The 15,545-nt window shown below is 43.9% G+C and overlaps 1 protein-coding gene across 1 annotated transcript in view; it reads right to left on the bottom strand.

Moving 5' to 3' along the window:
- Nucleotides 1-1,688: 1,688 nt before the first annotated feature.
- The window catches only part of Gnf1 (germ line transcription factor 1), a 62,539-nt gene continuing 48,682 nt past the window's right edge, over nt 1,689-15,545 (bottom strand). Inside the window, exons 20-23 of the mRNA XM_050193995.3 lie at nt 11,908-12,062; nt 10,593-10,856; nt 8,539-8,752; nt 1,689-5,349 (exon numbers count right to left, since the gene is read on the bottom strand). Coding sequence (XP_050049952.2) covers nt 5,146-5,349; nt 8,539-8,752; nt 10,593-10,856; nt 11,908-12,062 — 837 coding nt within the window. The 3' untranslated portion in view covers nt 1,689-5,145. The remainder of the gene's footprint in view (nt 5,350-8,538; nt 8,753-10,592; nt 10,857-11,907; nt 12,063-15,545) is intronic.

Here is a 15,545-nt window from a genome sequence, read left to right as displayed (position 1 = left end):
AGAAAAAAGCTGCGAAATTTCGCATTTCCACTGAAAGAGATCCATGGTGAGATTTCTACGAGTTCTGTTAATTTACTTTCATAGCAAACAGTGCTAGGAAACATGCTTCCATGATATGCCTGTTTATCTCACCTTACTGCCATGTCATGTGGCAACCCGGAATTAGGATAAAGAACTTCAGACCTTGTTTGTGCATGCATAGAACATTCAATCCAAGGGTCAAAGCACAATGGGAAAGGGCAAGAACATTTAAAGCAACAGGAGGGTAAATTAAATGTCAACAGGAAAGGTTGAACACCGAATATTTTTGTAGGCCTCTTTATGCTATGCCACAGCATACCTTTCCCATCTCTGGGGATGTTAAACATACCATGTTTACACCACAACAGGCGATAACGCAGAACCAGTAAGCATACCTGTACGAGTCAAGACACTGAAAAAATTCCAGCAGCAGCGATCTCATGATGGTTGTCGACGTTAATGCAATAGCATTGAAGTAATGCAGCTAAACAATGTATTGCCAATGTGGAGATGCGTCATGTATGCAGCCGTGCTTCTCTCGCGCTTCCCTCTGGACGTGCTGCAGCATGTATGGGCGCTGTTGCAAAGGTGTGGCGCACATGTGAATATATATTCAAACCAGATTGTCTGAATATATATGGCATGTGCTTGATTCTGCCCAGCACAGGAGAAATTTTAAATAATTTCTTTGTCATTTATGAAAAGTGGCACATGGCCAGTGATCCAAGTTGCCATCAGTTTCATTGAAGAACAGCTCGTACCTAGTGAGACAAGTTGGCATGAAAGAGGTTCATTGAAAAGTGACACATAATCAGTGGCATATACCCAGGTACCCAGGTTGGTATCACACAGTTTCTTTGAAGAGAGGCACACATCCAGTGTTGCGTACTTAGTGGTACAAGCAGTGTCAATGGTTGGCATCGAACCCTCTTCCCTCAGCACAGCAGCCCAATATTCTACCCATTAGGCCATGGACTACCCAGTTAACTAATTAGCCGGGAAGGTTAGAGGCCCAGGCAGACAGGTAAATAGACACCGGATATTGTGTGAAGCATCCCAAGAATGCTAATGGCAATACAAGAAGCACTGGCACCTTACAAAAGCAATTGCCACATTTAGTCATGCTACCAGACGCAGACACCTACTCACTTCTACCTGTTCAAATTGCTTATTTGGCGACTAGAGTGCATTTCTGGTAGACCTCTGCAAAACCAAGGTGCCACAACAGCTAGCGCAGGCTGTTACTTACCACTTACATGTCGCCAACCAGATTCAGCAGGTGCATGAAGTTATCCTAGCCGCAAGTTTCTAAAATAAATGGGCTGCCCAGCCGCAGGTCAGTGGCACTTCCAATTAAAGTGACTTGCAGAAACAACAGCATGCAACTTTTTCTCCTCATGTCTCTATGTTCTAGGTACACTACCATGCTTTTCGTTTCAAAGCCCGAAGAATGCCTTAAAGGCACTTTGAGACCACTTCACCTTTGCTGAAATCCCACTTACAATGAAGTTTGGCAGTCATCACAGTAGGTAAATAATTTACTGCTGTATTAGCAGGATTTCTGCACTCGCACCTTGGCTTACCGTGCATGGCTAAAATGATATCTGCAAATGCAAGTGGGAAAAAAGCCAAGTAAAAAAAAGAAAGAAAGAAAAGCTCGCTCGGTCTTCAGAAAAACAGTTGTTTATTCACAATAGAAATGACCACTGTGGCACAAGAATTAGCACTCAGCTTCAGAGGTAGCCATTCTACAAAGCTTGAAATAAATGTCGCGAACAAGATGGGCACAGGCAAAAAAATGTGTACGTGTTTGTATAAAGCCTTGTGTAAAACCAACTGAAGGCATGTTTTACCCCTGAAATGATGTTAGGAAGGAAATTTATGCTGTGGCATTACAGGTGGTCATAGCCCACCGGTAGTGTGATCAGCTCATGAAGGGCAGTGTAGGCATTGGTTTTCGAAAGCGTGCTATAGGGCATGTATGCAAATAAACGGAGAAATAAAGACGAATTTCCACATTGCCGCTTCCATTACTGACCAAACAACGATGTTATTTTCAAATCTGGAGCTCTCTTCCAGCCTTTCCTTCAAAAAAAAAAGACAGAAATTCTTCCAAGCAACTGTTCACGAGAGGCAAAACTAAATCTCTCCAACTAATGTACACCTCTACCTTCTACATTTGTACCTCAAATATGAAGCATTACACCTCGAGTTTCAGGGCAAAAATGCTAATGGAGGCATTAAGGGCTAGCTGCCAAATGACGAAAAAGCACAGCATGCAATGGCACGCCACTTGAGTGCATAATACACAGACATACACTGAAGAGGAAGAACCAAAGCATGCACATGCATCCAATATATCAGGAAAGTAATTGGCTCATATTTGATAGTGAAATACTATTCCACATACCTGCTTCCAGAGAAGCATTAACAAATGCAAACATCTGTAGTCACACCTTGTTATAACCAAGTCGTATCTGACACAAAAATATCTTCGTTATAGCTGATATTCGTTATAAGCATACAGTATATTTGTTAAATGTTCACATTGGCAAGAAAGATTCTAGATTTGCTTCGTTATATCCGATAATTTGCCCCATTTGAGTTCATTATACGAGGTTTAACTGTATGTGCCGTAATTGCTGGCCCACAAAGCACAAATTTGGTGACCGCAAACGTAGGACCCAACAAGAAACAAGTTAAGCATAATTGTACAAGTTTTCTTTAATGCTTATAAAATCAACAAATGTAGCTTTGATTGAATAAAAACAATGCAAATGTTCACAATTCGCTGCAATAATTGTGGGATGACACTGGGTTGCCTGTCTACGCAATCAGTGAATCTATTTTGAAGGTGTGCTTCAAGAGACCTTTTGTTGATATTCAATGCCAGATCTCATTTTGGCTAAATAGTACTACAAATGCACTATCTGTGCAGTCAAATAAGCTGTGACAGTGAAAACATAATTAGCACTAGCACCTGTGCATACTTATGAAGAGCACAGAGCAATATCCAGATCTCACACTAAAATAAGGAGTCATGGTATTACAACCACGCCTGGCTAGCACTGTTATAACACACCTTGTTGCAACATGACATTACGGTTATAACATACATTTTTCAGATGTCTGACACAGCTATTGAACTCTAACATGCCACAGTCGTAATGCAGTGTAGAAAGACTGCTTTAATAGTTTCATAACATGGCATTACTGTTTTTTGATCATTTGTGGCAGGCTTGGCCATTTCTGCTTGGCAGGGCCCTTCTTCAAAACCCCGTTGTTGCTTTTAGATACCTATGCTGTTCTCTGCTGCTTTTGTACGTTATAAGTGGCATTCTTTCACTCACCCATATTTGATATGCTTACCTGTCAGAAACATGACTAATATCCTGCACCAATTTATGTTGGTCAATTCTTTTGTTAGCTTAGTGAGTCATTTGTATTTGTATGTGCTTCTTGGGCACAACAACTACCATGTAAACTTGTGCACAAGGTTTCTGCATTAGGCGCATGAAAAATCGTAATCATGAACACCACTCAACTGTATAAACGTTAAAAAAAAAGGGCAGGGGAGTGAGGGGGGGGGGGGGGGATTATAACAAACTGGCTCATTAGTGAACAGGTCTGAACAGGCTGGTTGTCTTCAAAGTGGCCCTGCAAGTCTGAATAAACAGCATATATTAGTTATGTGCACTACTGTCTACTGAGGCCCAGAGCACTATCAATGGTCAAGCCCAGAGCCATAGCATAAGTCTTGAAGGGCTTACTGAAGGAGGCCATCTAAGCATTAAACTGATTGCAGCGTCATCACACAATGTGAATATATATATATATATACAGTGCTACCGAGATGAGATCTCAATTAGTAGTGCACATTCAGACATCATCATTTACAAAAATCTAGTCTTCCTGATCATTCATCATGTGTGTCATACAAATTAATGCTGTTTAGTACAGTATTTGCATGCATGTTGTTTCACTGTGCCTGTTGGCCCTGTCAATGGAAAGGATGGCGTACTAACAAGCATAAAGGAGACGATTAGTGCTTGACAAATATTCTGCAGATGACACGGACAGGGACAGCAGGAGGGAATGGATATGACACCTTGCTGATAACCACGTGAATAACGGTGCATTTGATTGCTGGCAAGTGAGCTTGAATTCACTCTTAAGAAACTGACTGGCAATTGAATGATTAGACATTAAGTGTATTATTCTTTCTGTTTGTTTTGTACATTGATTACACTGGCGTGTTTTGACGTTCAACTGCCGTTCGATTCTGTTGTTCCCTTCCACACAATCTGCCGAGTTCCTCGTGCACAAGCAAAGAAGGAGCTCAGAAGCCAGCCATTCTTGGGATAACTGAACTCACTGTGTTTTAGACATACTTTTTTGGAACGTGACAGCTTTAGAGTAAAACTCAACTTCTTTGTAGTTTCAACACGAACCTTGGGATTGCAAGACGCGCTGCACAGGTTACACATGTTCAGCGTTAGGCTGCGAGAAAATACAGCTTTCTGTGGCTTCCCACAATGAGCACTTCTGTGAGCAGCCGAATATTACTTTTTTAATTATCTGGAATTTGCCTCAAATGTAAGATAATCTAGCAACAACAGAATTTTAGCCATTTTTTGGCCGGAACGCTCTGTCATTTGCAATACATTGCAATACACTGCAGGTACACCAACTTAGAGCACAAAGCACAATGAGAGGAAACGTGAGACACCCACACTCAGCGTGAGCACAATCGCCAAGTTTCGTGTTTCAGGACAGCCTGCCCGCAAGTCAACAATGCATGACAACTAGCTCCGATTGCTGCCGTGAAAGCACGAATTACTGGTAGTACAATTTCCAAGTCAACAATATGATCACTTTCCAAGAGCGGCATGTCTAATGAACACAGCAGTGACTTTGACTACCCTTGCTGTGCACACACAAAGGAGAGCTGCTGAGGTAGTAGTGGTCGAAATGCTAGGAAGTGCAAGGCTCCATGCAATCTTATCACAGAGCATTTCGCATGATAGCTTTGCAACGGTGACAAAAGCTGTGAACACATGGCAGTCGATCCACACAACAAAAGCACTAAATGATGCAACCAGATATCAAAAACGAGATGGCCATCTAATCGTAATCAACAAGGGTTGGGTCAGGCTCGTCGTCTTCATCCTCTGCTTCTTCTTCAGGAGTTTCATCGTCGCCCTGCAACGAGGCCTGTTTCCCAGCTTTGCCTGCGCCTTTCTTGGCCTTCTTTTTGACGAAGTCGCCAGTGGCATAAGGCATCATAAAGGCCTCCTTATTGAGGGAACGTGTCAGTGCAGCTTTTACCTGCAACCAACAACGACAAATTAAGAAAATGGGTCAGAAAGGTAAGGAAGAAAATTATTAAGGGCCACCAAAGCAGTACTTTGGCAGCAGCAGTATCTGCTCTAAAAATAGAGACAGATTATGGTGTTTAACGTCTGAGGGTAACACACAGGCTGTGATAGATGCTGTAGTGGAGGGCTTCAGATTATAATTTCAATTCTCTAGGATTCTTTAATGTGCGCCTAAAACTAAGTAGTACACGAGTGTTTTTACATTCTTCCCCCATCAGAATGAAACCACTATAGCTGGAGGCTGAACCAATGGCCTCATACTCAGCAGCGAGATTCCATAGCCACTGAACCCTCGCGGTGGGTAGTAGTTGTTCTCCTGCCTAGTTTTTGTGACTTTTTTTTCATGGCTCATGGATATGACTTGTCATTATGATCGTGCCTTGTTCTAGCGATAACCTTGTGCACAGCTTGAGGCTAGGCATGGAAACAACTTTCACCATTAACAGTGGTACCAAGGCCTCGCACTAATAGCCCCTTATGATAACACTTTTTCCTAATCAACTTTATATGCGTGCTATTTATATATGTGTATGTGGTAAAGTTAGTGAGCCCTATTAGTTCACTGTAGCGCAGTCACATCACTGAAAAGATGAACATATACATTTGCTTTCATCAAAATCACGTTTGTTTCCTGCTACCTTGAAGTCACTCAATGGGGCTCCTTCGGAGTTCCTTTTAACACGACAACATTGCATACTATGTTTCAGGAACAGAACCTAGCTTTGCGGTATCCATGACATTACGTTAAAAGGAGTAAGCTTGGACTGAAATTCCTTACTGCTTCTGTTGGTCTTGTGCCAACAGATGGGTAAAGTGCCGACCCACCAGTGGATTGGTGCTCTGGTGGGTTGACAACCTTTTAGACAACCTCCATGCAGGTAGCCAAAGCAATTACATAGGGTATGTAATGTAGCTAGTTTCCTGGAGTGACTGAATGAATGTACAGAAGTGTCAAAGGTGAAGCGGCCCATCACAGCTGCTACAGTTAAAAAAAGAAAAAAAAAAGCTAGGTATTGTACAGAATACACAGCATTAAGTGAAGTAAAGCAGTGGATCTTGAAAACAGAAGCACTATTACAAGCACCTTACACATCAGGAAGGGTGAAGACATTGCCAAAAGAGTCATGGGAAAAGAGGATACATAGTACAAGATGGGCAATGCAATATGCAAATGTGTCTCCGTCTCGCTTGTGCATGAAAAAAAACTGCTGTTAAATTTACGTCATCTTCTTGCTGTACAAACTCTGTTCTTGGTAAAGGCAACACTTTGAAGATTTCAGAGCATTCATATATCACATTAGTTAGACCATATTCGTGTACGATGGAAATTCTAAAATTATGAAGAAACCATTTAAGATAGATGACTGTTGAAGTAAACGAAGCTTCCCATCATTCAGCTGTCTTGGTTGCCCCTTGCCGCCATCAAGCTTCTCATCTTTGGGCTAAAGCAGCCTCATCTGTCTGCGACACTCCTCACTCATCGAGGGGCCACTCGATTGAGTGGCCATCTCTGCAACATTACACAAAGTACCAAACTGGAGCACCAGTGTAACACGCGCCACTGAGACGTGTCCCTTTTGCGGTGACCAAGTGCAGGTGTGCAGAGATGACATTATCACTGAAACAACCAATCAATCAGCGTGATGACCTGCATATGCCTTTCCTCCTCTCCCTCTCTACATTCCCCCACCCTGTTAACAAACTAACCCTTGCAGCATCATAAACCTTATAGCTTTGCAAAGAAAGCTTTAAAGGGGCCCTGAACCACCCCTCGGGATTCGTGAAATAACATCGTCTGCGGGTATCATACGCTGGTGCGAACATCTGTGGTTTTGCTGTCGTATGCGGTGCGTGAAGCTCGCAAGCGGATTGCGAACTCGCCTTTCTCTCAAACGCTCTCTTTTCAACAGAAGGCCCTGTCCACACTCTCTTCTGGAAACTTTATTTCGTCATTCCCTTAGACAGCTGCTATTGGCTGACAGCTGACATCAAGCTGCGGTCAGCTATATGGCATAGATACCGCGGCTGCCGCGAGGTCTCGCCACGAGGTCTCGCCACGAGTCCACTGGCTAAGCGCACTGCGGCTCACTGAGGACAACAGTGTTTGGCTTAGGTTTATCACGTCATAGGCACCAAAGGCAGAAGTCGTGGTGGCTACGTTAACATCTAAAATGAAATTTGAACTGCGCGCCACAGTGACACCTGGAAGGCAGAGTGTTGTGGGCACGCCCCACTGCGCCATAGCCTTCGCAGTGCAAAGCATTGAAGAAGGAACGGGAGCACAGCGGAGGCCGTGTTTGATTGCCAATAACTCCGCTTCTGCTGAACGCACTGAAGTACGTTTTGAGGCAAAGCACTTCTGAAATAGCCTATTTTCACTTCAAATGCCTTTCTCCGCTTGGATAAAAAGTGGTTCAGGGCCCCTTTAAAAGCTAAGCGGACAGGTTAAGGTGACACTAATGAGAAACATCAAATTGATTTAGGCTAACAAACAGTTCTTCTAGAACTTTATTTTCGCTAATTTCGCGCTATTGTTGTGTCCAATATTTAAAAAAGAAAGCGGGGGGGGGGTCAAAGTTGCATATCTCGAATTTTGTGCCAAAGCTCCAGCAGTGCTGGTACAGTCAATTTGACGTCACAAATTTCGTTTTCATATTTGGGCCACTGTGGTTCACTAAAGCTCCTCGACCAGGCCTGGTGAGCCGTGATCGCCAGTGGAGCCCTGTCAGAGGGAACCACCCAGGAATAAACCGCGCAACGATTTCTGCAATAATAAAGTTCCCTCCATCTCCTCGAAACTTGCTCAATTCAGCCCTTCATTCTTTTATAATAAAATGTAAACCATCTGCGCCAATAAAAACTCATCCAGGCTTTAGCAAACGCCGTCAAAATCCACGACATCCTGGAAAGCTAGTGCGGGAACTTGAAGGCAGCATTGCCAACTATCTCTCATTTTCGCACCTTCTCCGGCATACCGAGCCTCTTCATGCAGTACGAGAGGCTATTGCGGTGTTGCAGAAGGGTCATTTACTAAATACAGCTCAAGCAATTCTTCCCTTTAGTTAAGACAATTTATTTAGAGGGTATAAAATTTCGCCATACGTTTGCAGGCGCACAGGCAGCTTCTTTATGGCCATACCTTAGAGTCAATGTGTCCCATCGGGTCCCTCATGCCAGGCCACAAAGCCAGGTCACAAAGGTTGTCCAGGTCGGCTCGCTGCAGGTAATAGTGGTGCATGCGGTGCACAACGCTTGGCACGCCATCCACGCCTTTGTCGATCAGCGGCTTGGTCAGCGACTCTAGCAAGGGACCCACGTAGTCCATGGACAGTTGTGTGCGGTCAGCAGACACCCTGCACGGCGATAAAACAGGGATGCCACTGGTTCCAAACGGAATTGAATACAAGCTCCATTGGCTTTTGTCAGCCCATTTCTGCCAGAATGTGCAAAACATTACAACGATGCCAGGTACAGATAAAGAGTGTTTGGCATGCATTGGCACATTTTGGGACTAGTATTGTAAATGTTCAAAAGTAAAAGACAGGGTGGATGAACAGATGTTGAATAGAAAAATAAGCTGCATTTTTGTCTCACTCTGTCTCTGTTCCTCTTTCTTGTCTTCCTGAAGTACCAGCACTACAGATATCCCCTTACACATGGCATTCCAACAACATCAAAGCAGGCATGGAAAAAAGGAAGAAAGAACAGCCGATACACCATAAAGTTTTGGGTTCTATGGTGAAATGAACCACTTAGCACAATGCTCCCATATCGCATTATCACTTATAAAAATTAAATATAGCTATTGGGTGCGTGTGCCAGAGAAAAGAAAGCAAGATCCTAGGGGAAAAAACGAAGGGTGAGTCGCCACGCCCACGTGCGTGCCGCGCACCTTTGTGGCACCCACCTTTGTGTCGCGCACCTTGCATGGTACACTTCTGTCACATTGCCACACACACCGCCAGCCTTGGGCGGCTCTCTCCCATCTCTCTTCTACTCCTTTGACAGCGGCGCAGTCGACTTGTGTATCAGTGAGGTGGAAGGGAAAGAGGAGAGTGGTGCACGAGGCCGGTCGGTGATGGGGAGGGCGATGCGACGAATGAAGGCGGGTATGATAAAGGTGTGGAGCATGCAGGCAGGCGTAGTGGCTTACATTTTCTTTTCTTTTCCTGGATTTCGCGGCAGCTGCTCACTGTTACATCCGAGTATCTTAAACATTTAAAACTGGTGATGCTATAAGTGGGGGCCACTGCACTTATTTCTGTTCAACTAAATTATTTGGATTAATAGGAGGAAAATCAGACATCCCGTTCATAGCAACTGCTAAAAAGGAAACGTGTACGGATTTCTTGAAAGAAAAGCCTTGCAATTGTAAGAAAAATTCGTCTTGGTTTGGGACTCGAACCCGGGACCACCGCCTTTCCGGCACAGCCGCTTTACCATCTGTGCAAACCAGGCGGCTAGAAGATGGCAGGGCGAATCCTGGTCCGGGACTCGAACCTGCGACCACCGCTTTCCGGGGCAGCCGCTCTACTATCTGAGCTAACCAGACGGCTAGCAGATGGCAGGGCAAATGAGAAGTAATTAATACGGGGCAAATCAGATATCCACCCATTCATAGCAATTGCTACAAAGGAAATCCGTATGAGTTCCTCAAAGGAAATCCCCCCCCCCCCCCCCCCCTTCGAGGAACCCGTACAGGTTTCCTTTGTAGCAATTGCTACGAACGGGTGGATGTCTGATTTTCCCCTTTATTAATTACTTCTCCCCATCTTGCGGGTTTCCGCAGAACTATTACATAAAATTATTTCGATGTTTGTTCCCTCTGCCTTTTTCATGCAACCTGGTTATAACAATTGGGTTTTCTTGAAACTTGAATACTCTTATAAATGGGTTCAACTGTGTGGTAAACAAAAAGGTCAACTTAATTTAACAAAGTTATACCCAAAGCCAAAAGCCTATTGTCCTGTTATGATATATATATATATATATATATATATATATATATATATATATATATATATATATATATATATATATATATGCAGGGGTCATAGCTAAATACAACTGGCAAATGGCAATTGGCTGGGTAACTTAACAGGTAATTCAACCAGACTAGCTTTCTTTCTGTGCAGATCGCTGCTGTTCCAGGCTCAGTGCCATACCTACAGTCTCGGCACCACAAGTCCTCACCGAGTGTACGTGTGATGCTTGAGTTCGCGGAGCAGGCGGTGTCGCTTTGTCGTGGAGGAGTTCTTGCCAAACCAGGCTGGGAAGCTAACCATCTCACGCATGTGGCCCCGAACGAGCTCTCCAGGGATCACACTGGCAAAGAAAGCTTGCATGGGGAGCAGGGACCAGTTGCCGTGCTGCCGGATCTGCCGCTCCACTACGTCGCCATAACTGATGCTGTCGGCCGCCTCGCTGACCAATCGGAGGTGCTTCTCACGGTCACCCCTGACCAAGGGAAAAAGTAATGCAAGTTATGTGGATACAAGGCAAAACGAAATCTCCACACCTAGCCAGTCATCATGATTACCGTATACAGTCGAACCTTGATATAACAAACAGGGATATAACCAAGTAATGATAATCTGGTTAGTTCTGCTTTATTAAAGTGGGGCATTCTCCTGACATTGCAAAGTCGCAACAGTGGGATTCGTCATGGCATCGGTTATAGCAAAGCAAACTAATTTTTTTGCACATGTGTTAAACATAGTTACCAATGATTTCTGCCATACTGTCGCCTACCCCTAGCACCAATATGTAACTGCAATAACTGAAATTCGGGATGCTGCACGGTGTTTCGGACATGAACTGTGCGCGCAATGCCACAAAAACTGAGGCCATGAAAAAAGTTGCCACTATATCGAATGGCACAAAAATGCAATTTTAGTTGCCTTCCATGCGTCCATTGCAGTTCTGTTTAGGGTCATGGGTTTACCTGACACATAATACCTGCCGTGGTTGCATACTGGCTTTGGCGTTCCACTGCTAAGCACGAGGTCTTGGCATCAAATTTTGGACAAGTGGCCGCATTTTGATGGGAACGAAATTTGCAAAAAAGCCCATGTAATTGTGGATGCACTTTAAAGAACCCCAGACGGTCGTAATTATTCTGGAGTCCCACACCCCAGTGTGCCTCATACAGATCATGGTTTGGCACGTAAAACCCCAGAATTGAATTTTTTATCCAATACATAAGATAGCTAATATATGTAAATAAAGCAACATACATTGACAATGCAAATACCTATCTAGGCATACAAACTGTCAAATTTACCTCAAGCACCCGTCAATCTGCACACAACATAGACAACTGCCTGGTGGAACAGTTTCAATGCGCCTGTGTCACGTGGTATATACTAGGCCCCAGTGAATGCTGTCACCAACACGAAACTGCACAAGGCCATGTCAGAAACTTGGCCCAACTAAAATTGCCATACACGATTTGCATGTCAAATGCACCATGCTGATCAGCCTCAAGAGAAGCGGGAAGTAGGCTCACTTGGCTTCCAGGGGCTGAATATGCAAGTAGTTGTCTTGAACAAACAGCGGCACCATGTTGTAGTCATGAAAGAAGAGTGCTGCCTTCTCATTCAGTGTCATAGACTGGCCACCCTCAGAGCTCGATAGGATCTTGCGCACTACGTCGAATGGTCCCTGGAAGAAAGAGACAGTGAAGTTAAATTACTGACCTGACATTTTTTACTTGTTCTTCTTTTCTTTTGCGTTATCTGAAGGCCCAAGCTCTCTAAACCCTAGAAAAAAATACTGGTGAGCATCACAGCACCAGTTTCGGTTTAAGCACCCAGGAGGTGGATGTGTCATAGCGTCACGATACATCGTTCCTGCAACTGCCACGGCTGCCACACGTGAGCGCAGCCAGAAGAAACTTATGCAGTGCTCTTTATTTTTTTTTATGAGTAAAATTATCATGCGTAACCAACTTCTACTTAATTTCAGCAAATATCCCTCTGTGTCATGACATCATGATGGTGCCAATGACGCGAGGTCAAGCATTTCGAGACTGACTTTAGCATCAAATAAGAATATTTCAGAAGCGTTTCACAATCTTCACACTCCCAGCCATTCTTAGACATCCGAGAAGGATGTTGTAGAGCTTCTACAACTTCAAAAATGTATTATGTGTCAGCGTACTGCTTTAAGAGTTGCAACACTCCTTGGAAAACAGTTGTTCAAAAGCGCTCTAGATATGATTAGCAGGAAGAACATGCAGAACTGAAGGGCTTTACTTGACTTAAGCCATTAACAAAGAAGCCACAAGTCACTGCACGGGGAAATCATGAAGTGCTCTACGGCAAAGGAAAGTTTAACATAATTTATGTTCTTGCATGCTTAAGATAAAGACACTAAAGGGAAAAAAATGAAAGTGGAGAAAGAAATAGCATGTCGTTGACGGGAATCAAGCCTACAATCACCACACAATGCCTATGGTGCTCTAGCAGTTGAGCAATGGCAGCACCCCCTTTATCTCTACTTGCTCAAGTAGTTGCAATGCACGTTTCTACCTTGCCTTGCCTTTGAGCATCGGCCAGCACTGCTTTGTGGCATGGAGGCAGACATGGAACATCCGTTTCATTAGCCGCTGGCTTAGCCAGTGGCTTATGCAGGTAAACTGAAGACATCTGTGCTTCTGTGCTAACAGAAAAGGGCACCCTACTTTTATTCACAAGCACCGACTGAACCAGTGCTGCATTTAACTATGTGATTTACCATGGCAGCATCTTCATACAGCCATCTGTTTGGCCAACACGCAGAACAAGTTAAAACCACTTGCAGAAGATGTAGTGGTGGCATCTGTCACTGTTACCAGAAAAAAAAAAAAAGCACGAGCGGTATTTTACTGTAATGACGACAGATAGCATCATCATTCTGCTGCTCCAGTTATATTTCTTGTCCAGAATCCCCACACATTATGCATAATTCAGATTTATTCTGGATGGACCAAGCAAGCACTGCACTTAGACACGGTATTAAACCAACTACAGCAGAACCTTGATCATACGTTTTGGGAAAGAAAAGGAAAAGTGAGAGAAAACTTATACATAAACTGTGAAAACGTACGATCCAAATAAATAAAAACATTTTGACCGACTGAACTATTGTTGACATCTACGTAATATGAAGCGTCGCGCAGATCGTTGCGCCATGAGACACCCACGCATGCCGAGCTGGTGGTGTTCCGGCAGCCCGTGACGCGTTTTGTTGTTTTCCTATTGTGTGGTGTTTTAAGATGGTGATGGGGAGCCGAAACAAAATCGAGCTGGTGGGCAACGCCGGATGCCGCCAAAGTGAAACGTAATGTCCACATCGTGCCGACTGCAGCAGGGAATGGTGGCGCCTTTGGATTATCGCCTACTAAAAGCATGCGGTATGCTACCAATGGCACTACACACTACGCGTTATAAAACAGATAGGTGAAGATGCTTATCGCAATAGGTTTGGCAGCGATAGCTGTGAATGCGGAGTGCGACGACACGGGTGGAGATTTGCTGGTACCGGAATGAGAAACTGTGCCCGCCGTCATTTTCACGTGAGAAAGGCTATACTATACTATTCTCGATTACTACTATTCTATTCTCGATTGCCCGAGCCTTGCACCTTTTCTTGTCCACATGGGACCTAGAGATCGGAAAAAGTATACATCGCAGTCTGCAGCAGGGAACGGCAGTTGTGGCCTATTAATAGCATACGCTACGCTTCTGACGGCATCACGCACTGTGAAACACAACAAATAGGTGAAGATGCTTATTGCAACAGGATTGGCAGTGATAGCTATGAATGCCGCGTGCAATGACCCCGGAGAAGATTTGCAAGTACCGAAATGAGAAACTGAGTGTGCGCCGGCATTATCACGTGAGCCGGGCGGACGAGTATTGCGGTGTAGATGCTGTGTTGGGCAGCTATATACTGTGCTCGATCGCGCATGCCTCGCGCATTTTCTTGTTTACATGGGATCTAGCGGCTGGAAAACTTATCATACAATCATAGTTGGGCAACGCACTGAACGTTGGTGCCCAAAAATCTTGTTTTCCGAGAACATACGAACCGGTAAAAAAATGAGCATAACTCTATTGGGTCATTTTTTGTGTTGTCGATTGTGAACACAGGAACATAACAACGAGGTTCTACCGTATACTGCAAAGGGCAGACCTGCGAACCTTTGAACGTAAAAAATACTACCATCGAGGCCAGCAAATGCTAAAATCTGGTTGAAAATACTAAAAAAATTTTTTTTACGCACGATGTACTGTTTATTAAGAACAATTAGCTGACTTTGTTTTGTAGAGACGCTGTGAAAAGGCATGCTGTTCTATGTTCAAAAGAAAAGGTTAGAAGAAAAATAGCAACGTTAATCACATACGTTTATGAAATTTTCATGTAACGACGGCCAAAATTTCACCTGCTGTTTTACTTGTCGTGCTGCTGCCAGAAGATCAGTCTAATCGTGTAAGTACGAAATGTCAGGCTCTGAAAAATGGCTCAACAACTATGCATTTCATTGAGATCAGTTTTGCCCTAAATAGAACATGAATGAAAAATCATACGATTATTGGCGTCAATATGACAAGCGTAAGCAACCTCTAAAGATTTGGCATTTAGGATAAAATCATAAATGTTAGCGACTTGGAGACTGACAAAGAAGCTCGAGAACAAGTTAAGGAGTGCACAAAGAGTGATGGAATGAAATATGTTAGGCGTAATGTTAAAGGACAGGAAGAGAGCGGTGTGGATCAGAGAGCAAACAGAAATAGCCAATGTTCCAAGTGACATTAAGAGAAAGAAATGGAGCTAGGCAAGTCATGTAAAGTGTAGGTTAGATAACTGGTAGGCCGTTAGGGTTACATAATGGGTGCCAAGGGAACGGAAGCGCAGTCAAGGACAGCAGAAGACTAGATGGGGCAATGAAATTAAGAAATTCGCAGGTGCTAGTTGGAATCAGTTGGCGCAGGACAGGGGTAATTCGAGATCACAGGGTGAGGCCTTCGTTCTGCAGTGGACATAAGATAGGCTGATGATGATGATGAAAATGCCATGTCTGTCCGAATTTTGAGTGCGAACAAATCAGCAGTTTAGCTGGAGTAACCACTTATATCTGGTTCATTATTCATGAAACATTGT

Source organism: Dermacentor andersoni, chromosome 3, assembly GCF_023375885.2.
Source record: "Dermacentor andersoni chromosome 3, qqDerAnde1_hic_scaffold, whole genome shotgun sequence".
Lineage (NCBI taxonomy): Eukaryota > Metazoa > Arthropoda > Arachnida > Ixodida > Ixodidae > Dermacentor > Dermacentor andersoni.
Note: the sequence above shows the minus strand (reverse complement) of the source record. Positions and strands in the feature narration are given on the sequence as shown.